Below are 15,130 nucleotides of genomic sequence, written 5' to 3'. Positions count from 1 at the left end.
TTGTTGGGCATTAAGTTCCTCTGTGCATCTTGCTATTCATAAAAGAGAAAGTACAGTCACACCAGACTTAGAAATCAGTGCTTCCACACTGCTTAGCTACGCTCTTTGAATAGTTTTGATTGTGAAGTAGAAATGGAAAATTTGACAAAAACTTCAGAGGTCAGCAGCAACAGCACAATCAGTTCTGAAGATTTCAATAAGAACTTGATGAAGATTGTTTCGAAGCTTTTTGCTGTCGCCCTTCTGTTTATCATGCTTTCCATGGGCTGCACTACAGATTTGCACAAGCTGTGGGCTCACTTGAAGAGACCTAAGGCTCTCGCTGTGGGCATGGCTTGTCAGCTTGGGGTGATGCCTCTCGTTGCAATAATCCTAGGACTTTCTTTTAGTCTGAACCCAACTTCAGCAATCGCTGTTCTGGTTATGGGTTCTAGCCCTGGAGGAATTGTTTCAAACCTGATAAGCTACTGGACGGATGGAGATATGGATCTCAGGTGAGTGCTTATAGTTTGACTTCTCTCTTTCTCTCGTGGGTGCCTCCCAATTTGCAAGCCTATTTAAATCCTCTTTTTCTTTGCCAATGACTGGATTGATGTTCCCAGCAGATGACAAGTTTCAGAGATTTCAATAATGGGGCAATGTCAGTTGTAGTGTCTGACAGAACAATTGCCCAGGATCTTTTGTCCAGTATCTTTGTGGTGATGCCATCCAGTGCCCAACAACGTCATCTAATATCCTGCTTCTGTAAAAATCGATCAAAACCTTTTGGAGCATTTTCAGAGTTAAGAAAATTACCAAATGACCTACTACTGACTATCCTCTTTGCAGGAAGCTAAGCAGGCTCTCTTTGGAGCTGAATTGGCTCCAAGATGATACTTAACAACGTAATGTCGGAACTGAGCCAGCCCTCTGGTGGTTTCTAAGCAAGAGGGGTCTTCAGTACTCCTGGGCACAGCTGATGAGAAACTAGCTAGTTTGGCTCATTGGCAGGACTTGGAGGGGCAGAATGGTCTCTGGGGTTCAAGAATTCAAGTGCTCCGAGATGCTACCCTGCATGAAGGGTGCTATATTTAATGCAAGTTGTTCCACTCAGCTTCTGTTCCGTAAAGCTTGTGGCAAGCTTTACAACATCAACCACAAAAATTAGTTGTATAATGCCTTTCACGTCGGGAGGCCATCTCAAGGTGCTGGACGGTCAGAGTTTCGGACCCGAGCTGGGTTTCGAGATTGGGGAGGGTGGAGGGCAAGGGGTGGAAGGAGGGTGATCGAAAGCACGGTCGAAGAGGAGGGTCTTGAGATGGGTCTAGAAGGAGGCAAGGGAGGGTCGAGGTGGAGGGTCTGTGGAATGGAGTTCCAGAGGTTAGACTCTATTAGTACTCCAAACACATATCCACCAAGCATTGGCTCCTGCCAAACTGCTCTTGCCAGATCCTTAGCAACATAATACAGGGACAGCTGACATCAGACTAATCATTGACGGATGATCTGCCAAAATGGAAATCAATGCAAAATAAATTTGTTCACAACTCTGACTACTTGAGTAGATTAATATATCACTATCACATGTATCACCAGTTTGACTCAGTTTAACGCACTCTTGCCTTTTAGTTACAATGTGTGGGTTCGAATGCCTGGAATGCCAAGCTTAATTGTTTTGCTTCTACTTGCTGTTGAGAAAATGAATTGTACTTGACAGGTTGAAAGTGCTGAAAATGGAACTCACTATTTTTCCTTATTGTTCTTCTCTCCACACTCCCATCACTCCAATCCTTGCCAGGCTCCACTGGCTCCCTATTGTAGAACAGATTGTGTAGAACATAAGGCATTATGTTAAACCAAGAAGCTAATGTTAGTGAGCAATTTAGAGAAATTAACATCAGTAAAGAATTAGTACTAGGGAAACTGTTGGGATTGAAAAATGATAAATCCCCTGGACCTAATGGTCTGCATCCTAGGGTTTTAAAAGAGGTGGCTGCTGAGATAGTGGAAGCCTTGTTTTTGATCTTCTGGAACGGTTCCCATTGATTGGAAGATCACAAATGTAACACCACTATTTAAGAAGAGTGTGAGAGAGAAGATGGGGAACTATAGACTAGTCAGTCTGACGTCGGTGGTAGGGAAAATTCTAGAATCCTTAATTAGGGACATCGTCGTGGAGTACTTAGAAGACCATAATGATTAGGCAGAGTCAACATGGCTTTACAAAAGGGAAATCATGCTTAACAAATCATTTAGAGTTCTTTGAGGGTGTAACTAGCAGGTTAGACGGGGGGAACCAGTAGGTGCAGTGTAATTAGATTTTCAGAAGACATTTGACAAGGCGCCACATAAAAGGCTGCTACACAAGATTACGACCCATGAAATTAAAGGCAATATATTAGTATGGATCGAAGAGTGGCTAACGGGAAGAAAACAGAGGGTAGGGATAAAAGGGTCTTCTCAGATTGGCAAGATGTGGCTAGTGAGTGCCACAAGGATCAGTGCTTGGCCTCAACTATTTACAATCTATATCAATGAGCTAGATGAGGATATAGAACTTAAAATATCTAAAGTTGTGGATGATACTAAGCTAGATGGGAGATTAAGCTCTGAGGATGACACAAAAAGATTGCAAAGGGATATAGATAGGCTAGGTGAATGGGCAAGCAGGTGGCAGATGGAATATAACATGGGGACATGTGAAGTTATTCACCTAGGTAGTAAAAACAGAAAAGCAGATTATTTTCTAGAGGGGGAGAGACTAGATAGTGTTAGTGTTCAGAGGAATTTGGGTGTCCTTGTACACCAGTCACAAAAAGTTAGTATGCAGGTACAGCAAGCAACTAGGAAAGTTAATGGTATGTTGACGTTTATTGCTAAAGGTTTAGAATGCAAGAATAGGGAAGTCTTGCTGCAACTATATAGGGCCTTGGTGAGATTGCACCTCGAATATTGTGTGCAGTTTTGGTCTCCTTATTTAAGAAAGGACATACTGGCCTTAGAGGGGGTGCAGTGTAGATTCACTAGGTTAGCTCGTGGAATAAGAGGGTTGACCTATGAGGATAGGTTGAGTAAACTAGGCCTATATTCTCTAGGATATAGAAGAATTAGGGGTAATCTTATAGAAACATATAAGATTCTTATGGGGCTTGACAGAGTAGGCAGTGTGAGACTGTTTCCCCTGGTAGGAGAATCTAGCCCCTGGTAGGGGTCACAGTCTTAAGATTAAGGGTCAGCCTTTTCAAACTGAGTTGAGGAAACACTTCTTCACTCAGAGGGTAGTAAATTTATGGAATTCTCTACCCCAGAAGGCTGTAGATGCTCAGTCCTTGAACATATTCAAGACTGAGATTGATAGATTTCTAAAGGATAGAGAGATTAAGGGATATGGGGATAAGGCGGGCAGATGGAGTTAGGTTAGAAGATCAGCCATGATCTTATTGAATAGTGGGGCAGGCTTGAGGGACCGATAGGCCTACTCCTGCTCCTAACTCGTATGTTCCTATGTTCCATCATGGAGCTGCTTGTGGTGTGTGAGTAGCTGCAGCAGCATTTTGTCCGGAATTACTGAATTTTTGTTCTAATTAACAAGCATATTTAAAATGGATAAGAATACAAATGAATCAGGGCTGCGTATTTTGTCTGATTGTCTGGAGGTTAACCAGCGTCCAGTTAAAGCGGCTTCCATTGTTACACACCTTCATATAAAAATTCACTCTTCGATTTTACCTCCAGGCTATTTATGAATGACTAGATGTTTTTAAAGGATATTACCAAATTTCAGTTTCAGTTCTAGTCTGAAAGAAAATCACATGATCAGCTTGTAAGAGATCAAATGCTATCCTAGTAAATCATTAACATATAATTCAGAGACAATCCAGATGTACATATTATCATTCTTTGTTTTGCCTATTATCTTAATGTTGTGCTTCAGATAGCTTGCTCAAAACCAAACTGTTTGACTCACTTTGGTTTTTATTTTACAGTCTTTGTTTTTCCAGTATTTCTTCAATTACCAGTGACTGATGCAAATTATGTTGTCTTTGAACTTTGTATGTTTGGCTCAGATAATACAAATCTGAGGAACCTTGTTGTCTATACTGTCTGGACAGTAAAACTCTATCAACTGGGACCATAACAGTTAATACGATTTACATGAAGTTGGAGTTGCAATTTATACAAACTATAAATTGTATAAAATCTGATTTAATCAATAATCTACGCAGCACATGCATAATTCAATGCAGCCAGTAAGTGTACATGTTGTGTGCATGTTCTTCATTGCAGCCATTAAGTGCTCAAGGAGTAATGGATCAAGACTACATTTTCTGAGATTCAATGTGTCTTGATCCATCAGAACTTACTGGAAAGCGTTGAAATCACATTGAATCCCGAGAAACATTGTTTACACTTAAATAGTTAATTATAACTGCTCACATAGATAGCAGTATGTACTTCGCCATACAAGGCATCAGGCAGCTGAAATGTCTAGTAAGAGCAGGGTCAAGTTTTTCAATAGTTACCCGACTGAAATGCCTTTCTCAGAGCAAGAATGGCTTCTCTCCGCACTGTGGTCATGAGGGCCAAGATCAACAACAATTTGCATTTATATATTGCCCTTCATGTAGGACAGTGTCTTGGAGCATTGCATAGTGGCAGGGTTGGATGCCAAGCAAGGGAAAAGGGGCAGAGGAAGATGACCATAGCCATGGTTGAAGAGGTAGGTTTTCAAATATAAAAATAAGCCTTAAGTAATTAAGTCAGTAAGGTCTGAACCGTATGGTTCAGTTGAGATATTGAAACAGTAAAACAAAAATTTGAAGGCATTTTCTCTACCTTATTACTCATAGTCAAACATCCCAGTGATAGCCTCTAGCCTCTAAAACAAGCAATAAGATCATATGTCTGTCAGAGAATGATTTTGTCCTCTGATGGGTGAAACTAAAATTGAGTTTTTAAAATTTGTGATTTAAAGAGCGTGCATTCTGCAATCAATCAATGATAGGAAATGCTTCCTTTTAAAACACCTCAAGCTGCAGCTCTGTTTTTATCATATAATACAATATCCCTCCAAACATCTAGCTCTCTCCTTTTCTGAACATGCTTCTCTCCATCTCTTAACTGACTGTGCTTATTACAAAATGTAGAGTGGCATCTTTAAAACACATGGAATTGATGGGCGTAATCACAATAGATGTGTAGCTAGCTGAGCACATCAGTTTAGCCCACTACCCATCCCATGATTTCATAAGAGACATTATTTGATAACAATGCTGTACTATATCTCTTCATCTTATCCAGGCTACACTTTCAAACTCCTGCCTCACCAGACTCCCCCTATGCAAGCTGCAGACACAAAGAACTCTGGATCTTGTGTCCTCTCCCACACCAGGCTCAGTGAATCCTCACTTGGCTCCAAAGACTCCCAACTCCCAGCGGATTAAATTCAACAACAACAACAACAATGACAAAATTACATTTATAGAGCACCTTTCAAATCGGGAGGACATCCCAAGGTGCTGGACAGTCAGGTGTCAGGACCCGAGCATGGGGGAGGAGTAGGGTAGGGGTGAGGGAAGGCAGGGAGGTGGGAGGGCGACTGAAGACATGATCGAAGAGGAGAGTCTTGAGACCGGCCTTGAAGGAGGCAAGGGAGGAAGCGAGGCAAAGGGACTGTGGAATGGAGTTCCAGAGTGTGGGGGCAGAGCGGCTGAAAGCTCGGCCACCGATGGTAGAGTGGGTCGGGCGGGAGACATGGAGCTGGCCGGAGCCTGATGAACAGAGGGAGCGGGCGGGTGGGTAGGGAGTCAGCAGGTCAGAGAGGTAGGAAGGGGCAAGGCCATGGATGGCCTTGAAAGTGAGGAAGAGGATCTTGAATTTGATCCTCTGCGGGTTCAAGATCCTTGTCCTAGCATTCAAATCCCTCCTACAAGTTTCTGCCCAACATTTTTTAATAAAGTATGCTAACAAGGATTTCCATTCCACTTGAGTAGTGAGTCACAGTGCAAAAAACACATTCAATGACCCTCTTATGCTGTTCATTTTCCCACAGTTTTTCTCTTTGTCAAACTAATACATCACTGTACAAAATGGTGACTTGCTCCTCTTGATCAAAGCAAATTAACACCATTTGCAACAAGGGGTGCGGAGGTTAAAGACATGTCTTCAAATTATCTCCATGTGAATCAGCTGGCATATACAATAACAAGTATGTAGGGTCTCAGATAACAAAAACTTTGCATGCTCTGTAGCAATAAGGCTCAACATGCAAGGATTTGATTTTGAATTCGAGTTGCTAAAAATGCAGAAGATTAAGAGAAATAAGTCTGAGAGTCACAGATTGTCCTTGAGTTAAACTCTTCATCTGCAAAGCACACCTCTGGTTACAAATGATTTTTATTAACATGCAGTCATTTCTTAGCCTGTTTGGTGTCCTCTGCCCTATCATGCTGCACCATCAGTGAGCAGGCTTTCAGCCATTCTGCCACCATTCTCTGGAACTCCATCCCAGAGTCTTTCCGACTCACTCCATCCATCCTCACTTTTAAAGTCGACCTCAATATTATCTCTTTGATAGTGCCATCAGTCACCTTTCCCCCCTCCACTAACCTCTCCAGCTCCACTTCACCCACAGTTTGGGTGACCAGCCAGTTTTGTAAAGTGCTTTGAAACATCTCCTAATGTCAAAAGTGCTGCATAAATGTATATTGAATTGTACTACTTTTCAGCATTATTATGACTGTGTCTTCAACTATCCTGGTCGTGGGCCTCATACCCTTGTATCTTTATCTCTACTGTATCTCGACAAATATAACCAACATCTCAACGCCTGAATCTAATGTCTCCACATACCCAGCCAGCGTCATGGTCATCTCGACCAAAGAGGGTAACATTCGAATTCCTTTTGAACAAATAGGTGAGGAAATTTTTACTTGTGTTTTTTTCGGTGCCTTGGGACGTCCTCCCGTCGTGATACAAATGTAATCTTGTTGTTGTTATTGTTGTTTCTCTGTGGAATTTTAACAGAATTCGGGAACGTGCTTAAAAATATATATTTTGTGTATAAAAGAAGGCCTCGAGAGACAGATGTCACACAAATCAATGCTATTGGTTGCTAATGTAGAAGGATGGAGGAATATTGTCTTTGGATACTAATGAGCAATAGCTTTTACAGATATCCATGCTTGAAAGATAACAGATTCAACTGGGTAACTTCATTGGATTCACTTTGCAACTAAAACTTGGATTATACCTGGGTTTCAGGATAGGGAGGCAGAACACTGAAATTTAACAGCCTGGAGTGAGTTACATTTCCTTAGGTGTCAGCCAGTGTCTTGCAGAACCAATAAGGGTTACGATCAAATGTGGATCTGAATTAGCACTGACATGAATCCAAATTACACCAGCTAGGGGCTTTCAGCACTGATACATGAATCTGAGTTTATAAACAATATTGAGAATAGTCAAGCCTTCAAAAAGGTTAGGTTTATGTTGGGTCAATCTGTACGGTATAAACAAAATAATATTGTGTCACATTAGATTCTCCAGTACAATAAAGTCATTTTAAAAAATAAACAATTTCAACTGTAACATTAGATTCCCCAGTAAAACATAAATCATTTAAAAAAATAAACAATTTCAACTATAAATGACATTCTTGCTGTTTGAAAATGTATGTCTTTTGGAAAAAGTCTAAAGCACATCCGTAGGGATGTTTCAAGTGCTGGCAAGTCTTTAATGATGATAATAATCAAATGTTGTCAATGGGATAAGTATGACTGACTGTAGATGTCATGATTTTAGTGGCTTGCTTCATACTATTTATTGCTCTCAGTAGCTGCTTTGTTGTTCAAGCAGACAACCTCTTCCAGCTGCAGCCATGAATGGCACCTCTTAAACTTACATGCTGAGAAAGAGTTATATAGAACATAGCAGCACGGAAACACGTCACTCAGCCCAAACAATCCATGCTGGTGTTTAGACAACTACAAAATAGTACACTTGTATAGTGCCTTTTACAATAGAAGGACGTCCCAAGGCGCTGTTAAGGGTTTGCTTCAGGTTGGAATCAAGAGGGGTGGAGGGTAGGGGTGGGTGGGAGGATGGCCAAAGGCATGGTTAAAAAGGAAGGGCTTTGAGATGGGCCTTGAAGGAGACAAGGGAGGGGGTCAGGTGGAGGGATTCCGGGATGCAGTTCCAGAGGATGGGGGCAGAAAAGATGACGATCTGACAGTCAATGATGGGCCGGGCGGGGCGGGGGACATGAAGCAGGCCAGTGCGGACAATGTTGCTGAGATGGAGGAAAACAGAATGGGTTATGTATCCGGGGTTTAAAGGACAGTTGAGGGTTGAACTAGACACCAAGGTTCTGCACTGGGAATACTCCATTCTGTACCTTAAACTCCCTATAGAGTCTCCACTCTGGTGGGATTGAAAGGTTGAACCCAACAGAGTTTCAAAAATCAGTTTTGCTGAATTTGGTCAAACAAAGTAGCTAATATTACACTGACTAATATGAATATTACCGACATGTTCCAGGGTCTATGGATATGGATGAATGAAACAATTAATTGTGTTTCAGTGAAGTCAGTAACTGATATTGCGCTCCAAAAAACACTGCACTTTAATGTGACGTCCTTCTGACGTGAAAGGTGCTATACCAAATACAAGATTATTATTACAATATGGAATGATACTTTTCTTTTCTAAACCAGGTATTGGATTGGTTACTTTGATTATTCCAATAGCATTTGGAATTTTATTCAAAAGGAAGTGGCCAAAACAAGCTAAAATCTTTCTCAAGGTAAGTGTGTTCTTTTTCTTCCATTTGTGCAAACTTCAGTACGACACACTGGATAACTCAGGATAAATTCATGTTGCCTTCTTACTCCCTGAATGTAAACATAAACATTAATTGAACAAACTACCAACATAGGCAGTAGAGCAAGAAAAGGTATAGTTTGAAAAAGGAACCAAACCTTCAAGTAGGAGGGTTCAGAGTTGTTAGATTTAGATATAACTAGCTGTATCCATTGCAGCTAATTTTGCAATCAAAGGATCCAATATAGAATGTAGATGCGCACAGCAATGTCCCATAAACAGCCATGGAGTGACCATTTTATTTGGGGGATTGTTGGTCAGGATACAGGAAAAAACTCCCTTCTCCTTTCAAATTGTGCCATGGGAACTTTATTATCCACCTGAATAGGTAGTTGGGACCTTGGTTTAACATCTCATCCGAGGCGTATCATTGAACGAGGCGATAGGGCATTATATTAAATGCAGGGATTATTACTTTTATAAATTGAGCCAGTTGATATCAACATATATCAACAGTTGATATCAACAATCAGTCCTTTGTGACGTAGGAAACCTAGGCAGAATGACAAACAGGGAAATGTTGCTGTGAAGGAACGGCAACAATTTCCAAATGTGCACTGTATTTTGCCTCTGTTTTCATGGAAATGTGAGGTAGTGGGAATATAAAGGTACAATAAGAGGTTGCAGAGCAATTAGAAACAATAGCTTTAAATGATAACAATTTATATATTTACACTTATACAGTGCTTTTTATGTTGGGAGGACGTCTTGAAATGGCTGACTTTACACAGCTGACTGGGCACCGAGCTGGTGCAGGGTGGGAGAAAAGTGACAAAGTGTGGGTGAAAACATAGGTCAAGGTAACCTTAAATAGTGGAAAGAAAAGGGGCAAAGCAGAGGGACTCCAGGATGGAGTTCCAGAGAATGGTGGCAGAAAAGCTGAAAGTTCATTACCGACAGTGAGGTGGATCGGGTGGAGATATGAAGCTGGCAAATGTTAGCTGAGTGGAGTACTTTACAATGGTAGGGAACATAGAAACATAGAGCACAGATGAAAGCCATTTGAACTTTTGTATCTATAGATACAAAATTGTATTGTATAGATGATGTAGTATAATTCCAAAACATTTCCATCTGAAACAATCTACCAAATGAACAACTTCTGCTAAAGCACAAAAATCTAAGTTTATGTCTTCAGCATTAATGTAGCCTGGCACATTTATAAACCTGATTTCTCCTGAAACCTGTTTTCTTTTTTTTTTACACATTACAACCGTGATCAAATTCATATTCTGACCACACTTGAATAACCAACTGCGTTTTTCCACAGATGGGTTCTGCTGTGAGTGCAGGACTATTAATTATTCTAACACTGATTACCTCAGTGCTTCATAAAGGCCAGTGGGGTACGGATTTGTCACTATTGGTTATAGGTATTATCAACCCATTTATTGGGTACTTGGCTGGATTCACCGTGGCTGTCATCTTACGCTTGTCATGGCAAAGGTAATGTTCACATCATATTCCTTTCATGACATTCATTCTGCTTGCACTCCCTGTTTCATATTGGATCATAAAACTCACTCTATTCTCATTAAACACTGTACTGCACATGTCTGCTTTGCAGATGATTGTGATTCTTTGAGACAATGATTTCACTAATTATGACACAAAGGTATACATTATGTGATTTTTTTTACACATATGGAAGGTCTCAAATTCTATCCTGGTCTGTGCTGTTATTAGCTAATGTTAGAATTGGCCTGTTTGCCCCTGAGCTGGGATGGGCAAACCCCATCTAATCCCTTGGTATAAACACAGATGTTGCTGGGAACACGCAGCAGGTCAGGCAGCATCTATGGAGAGGAAAATGAGTTAACGTTTCAGGTCAATGACCTTTCGTCAGAAGAATCTTATGGTACTGTATCAAGGTTCTTGATCACTTCCTAATGATCTCTGCATGTCAGAATGGCCACAGAAATGGGCTTGGCTGTTACCCATTACCCTCCCTTATTCAAGTCAGCCAGCTGAAACAGGATACTCCCACAGTCTAGGTTCGACCCCCAATTATCCTTCCTCCCCCACATCCAGTCCCTCACCAGCACCTCTTTCACAAGTTGTTCTTGATCCTATTTAAACTTTAAATATCTTTAATGTGCTCTTTATTTTAATTTTACGTTTTGTTAACAAAATATACAGTCAATTCACTTTACAGTATATTCTGTGATGCGCTTTGACATATCTCGAAGATGTGATAAGGTGCTACATCAAATGCAAGGATTATTATGATTATTTAACCAACACAGGTAGACAGTTCATTTACTATCTGATCCTTTTGGTTCATTGCTCCTTCATTCATGTTCGAAAGTACTTTGTGTAGTATTCGACTTCAAGATCCTCACTCTTGTCTTCAAATCCTCCACTCCTCTGCAGCCCCCTAACCTCTCTGACTTCCTCTCTCCTCACAACAGTGCCCGTTGCCTTTGCTCCACTGGGTCTGGCCTCCTCCTTGTCCCCCTGAATCCTCCGCTCCACCATCGTTGGCTGTGCCTTCAGCCAATACTCCCTGAGGCTCTGGAACTCCCTTCCTCACTCCCTTCGCCTCATCCCCTCTCTTCCTATTTTCAGGTCTCGGCTGAAGACCTTTCTTTTTGACCGCGCCTTTGGTCACCTTCCCCCCTCCCCCTGGCTTGGCCCCGGGATCCATTATTGTAAAGCGCTCTGAGACGCCGTCCGGTGTGGAGGGCGCAATATAAATCCAAGTCATTGTTGTTGTCTAATGAATTCCCGACATTTACTCTATATTGCTCACAGAGGCAGAACAGGCATTTGGATGGTTGTACAAGGTTTTATTCTACTCCAGCATGAGTCAGTGTTTGAAGCAGAGTAGAAAATTGAAGGGGAAAATAGATGATTTAAAAAGGAGCAATATAATGAAATGATAGCTCTGTTATATATAAAAAATAGTCTATGTGCTAACTAATATACTGTAACAGAGGAATATCATTATTCTATTTAATAGTAATTCATAGTATCTTTTCTTTTTCAGATGTCGAACTATAGCAATAGAAACAGGAACACAAAATGGATATCTATGCGCAACCATTCTTCTAATATCTTTTGAAGACCATCTGGAATTACAACGCTCCTTGGCCGCATACCCGTTAATTTACATTTGTTGTCAAATCTTCTATGGATTTCTGATTGCAGCAGGTAGGTGCACACAGAATAAAAGGTAGGATTAGAGTATCATAGTCATTATAGGAAAGGTATTACAGAGAAGTAGAGGTTACAGCATAGATTCAGTGAGATGATAAGAGGGATGAGGTAATAAAAGTATGAAGAGACTGGCTAAAATTTATCTTTTCCAACTGGAGCAAAGAGATTGAGATGGGATGTGATAGAGATTTTTAATTCTGAAGGGACAAGACATGGTCAATATTAAAAAAAATTATGATAATCCTTACATTTGATATAGAACCTTTCATATCTGGAGGATGCCTCAAAGCGCTTCACAAGGTATACTGTAAAGTGCAGTGACTGTATATATTTTTAAGCAAACATAGCAGCCAATTTATACAATTTGCCCAATATTGTTTTTTAAGGGGAAAGAGTCAAATTCAAATTAAAAATGGAAATACAAATGGGAGAATAAGAAAGAATAATTGGAATAATAAGCAGGATTAAAGCTTTTATTTTTATTTTCAATTAAAATTATGTTTAAAGTGTTTGATTTACTTCTGTTTAATTCACAGTTTTGAAAAAGTGTGATTTAGGGAAACAGATAGAATTGCCCAGATCCGATGGGCTAATAACCCCCTGAAAATTTGTTTAAATGTTTAAATCTGAATGTATCATTCCTTTTATTTGGCCCATGTTTGCTTATAATAATGCTGCTATTACAAGATGATTAGATCAATTATTTGCCTATAATTGTAGGGCATCACAGCAGAACCCAATTGCGTTCACAAACATACACTGTTAACTGGATAGCATACAAGAGCAAAAACCTTGGCTGATTTCCCTGAGTTCAGGCAAGATGCAATTAAACTAATCCTAGTATTCTGGCTGAGATCAGCCCGTTCAACACAAAGAAGGAATGAAACTTGTGACTTTTTGACAGTGCCACAAAAAATTGTTTGTTTAACAATAGAGGATCTTTGGCTTCTTTTTAAAGCAAATTACCTCACTTAGTCCCAAAATTACTGTGTTGACAAGTTTCTTTGACATCGTTTGGAAATATGTTGAAACTTGTATATATTCAATGTTCTCAAGCTGTAAAAATAACACATGTTTATAGCTTTAAAACATACAGTTGTTAGTGATGATAAATAAAATGTAACATATGCTCTGTATTCCATTTTGTTTTACTGACATGTAGCCTATCAGCTGTACCAAAGACAGAACAGCAACCATTTCCAGATATCAGCATTATTTACAAAGGGCAAGAAAAAGATGAACGTCTCAAGTGGTGAAAACAGCGAAAAGCTGAGCCAGCCTAACCAAGCTACCACAGAAATGCTTGAGCCAGTCTTACATCAACGTTTAGTTGATTCTACAGAAGAAACAGACTTTAATTCTCAGCCATTTATCTCAAATTGAATCGTGCACTTCTGACGGCATCTTGCAGAAGTTGGAATACAGGAAATATATAGGAGTGGAAAGGACTCAAAGTAGTCCCAAAGTAAAATCATCATACCCCAACGTGTCTCTCAAACTACCCGATTGATTTCTTCACCAAATAGTTATTTACTCTTCACTTGAATTCAATTTGGCTGTCGTGTTCGTCTTTTCCATATATTTTCATTTATTGTATAAAGTAGTAAATTCTCAGCTGTCGGTTTTCTCTCCTCTAAATTTGTTTCTGTCCTCACTTATTTTAGTATTTGTGATTATGTTAAACAAATTATTAGTTTATGTACACTCTATAGGATCTTGAATATTTCAATAGGATACTGTAGTTCTCTTTCTAATTCAGGTGTCTATTTTCAGGTATCAGTTTTGCTCCTTTTCGAAAGAGATAGATTGTCTTTTTACTCTTCTTCCCGTTTTCCTTTTCTCTCCCATTTGTATTATTTTTATTATATTTGTTACAAAATACTTTGTTAATTGTCACTAATTTACCATTATATTATATTGGTTACTTACTTTACAGGCCAGTGTATCAATTACTGGGAAACATAAGATTCCAACATCAGTTCTGATTTAAAAAAAAGGCTCTTCAGCCACTTTCCAACCCCACTTTCCAACCCCACTTTCCAACCACACCTCCTTCCCATGACAACACCAAACCATTTGGTAAACAAATACAGCATTTGGACTTAAGTACCATTTACTGTTTATCAGAAAAAATGGGTGAGGCCTGGACACAGTTCCTAAACACTGGGATGATGGGTATTGTGGCAGTTTGTTCTGACTGTCTGATTGTGTAGACTCTTGCGCCATATTAGTATTAGTTCTCATTTCTGTGCTGATTTTTTTAATATGAATGCTTCATCATTTGACTGGCTCTGATGTTGAATCATAACTTCCAAAGCTAAAGTAAATGAAATAAAATGTAATAGCTTGTTGTATTGTTGTACTCTGAAGACGGGTATCAGAAAGTGCTGGAGATCAGGTCATTGAAATAAAACCAATTAAAAACCAGTGCTGAGATTATATGATTGTGTTCAGACTGCAACACAGATAGGGTTGAAGTCATCAGTCAGTGAATTGGCTGACATGATGTAAAAAATGAGATGTCAAAATAAAAAGCTGAACAGCGGGTATAAAATATTCTTAGCATTCTTGTTTTAAAACTCATGTTTATCCACTTTAATAATAATCCTTGCATTTGATGCTGCTCCTTATCATGTTGATAAGGTGTTACACAGGTGTTAAATATGTATCCGCTTTAAAACTGTCTGCCTTATTTGTTTTATTCAAAATAAAATATTAAAAGCGACACGTGAGAGAACAGAGGGATGTTCTTTCTTTTACACAGTATTCATCTGTTAGCACCTTATAAACTGGTTGTAGAGTAATTACAAGGTGACTGCAAGGTTTCAGGGTACGGCAATGCAATCTTCTAATCGGTAGGATAGTCTTTGCTGGATAAGCAGCAGAAAGCTTCCCAGACAGTGTACACAATGACAAGCTGTATTGTTTTAGCTGGTTGAACTCCAGCAGTACACCAGTGCACAATCTTAGGTCCTGAAGCTTTGGCTCTTGCCAACGTAGACTCTAATACTTCTTGGGTTTAGGCAAGCAGGGTATGTCTTCAATTCCAAACAACCTGGTGCTTCCATTCATATATGATCAAAGACATTTCTACATTCTACAAAACTTCATT

The 15,130-nt window shown here is 39.7% G+C and overlaps 2 protein-coding genes across 3 annotated transcripts in view; both read left to right on the top strand.

The window, feature by feature from the left end:
* The first annotated feature begins 211 nt into the window (after window positions 1-211).
* Window positions 212-14,743, top strand: LOC103180865 (solute carrier family 10 member 6). 2 transcript variants are annotated; one of them, XM_007896939.2, is made up of 6 exons: window positions 212-494; window positions 6,708-6,895; window positions 8,694-8,782; window positions 10,130-10,305; window positions 11,849-12,012; window positions 13,181-14,743. In XM_007896939.2, exons 1-6 carry the CDS (start codon window positions 253-255, stop codon window positions 13,399-13,401), a joined length of 1,080 nt encoding a protein of 359 aa, XP_007895130.1. In that variant the 5' UTR covers window positions 212-252; the 3' UTR covers window positions 13,402-14,743. The 2 variants fall into 2 exon arrangements, with proteins under 2 accessions (XP_007895130.1, XP_007895131.1); XM_007896940.2 differs by having other exon boundaries at window positions 426-494; window positions 6,836-6,895.
* tmem144a (transmembrane protein 144a) overlaps window positions 14,151-15,130 on the top strand; it is a 30,442-nt gene continuing 29,462 nt past the window's right edge. Inside the window, exon 1 of the mRNA XM_042341210.1 lies at window positions 14,151-14,204. Within this exon, the coding sequence (XP_042197144.1) occupies window positions 14,151-14,204 (54 nt within the window). The remainder of the gene's footprint in view (window positions 14,205-15,130) is intronic.

Source organism: Callorhinchus milii, unplaced genomic scaffold, assembly GCF_018977255.1.
Source record: "Callorhinchus milii isolate IMCB2004 unplaced genomic scaffold, IMCB_Cmil_1.0 Scaffold1, whole genome shotgun sequence".
Taxonomy (NCBI): Eukaryota; Metazoa; Chordata; class Chondrichthyes; order Chimaeriformes; family Callorhinchidae; genus Callorhinchus; species Callorhinchus milii.
The sequence above is the reverse complement of the archived record's forward strand: the minus strand, read 5'-3'. Positions and strand labels throughout refer to the sequence as shown.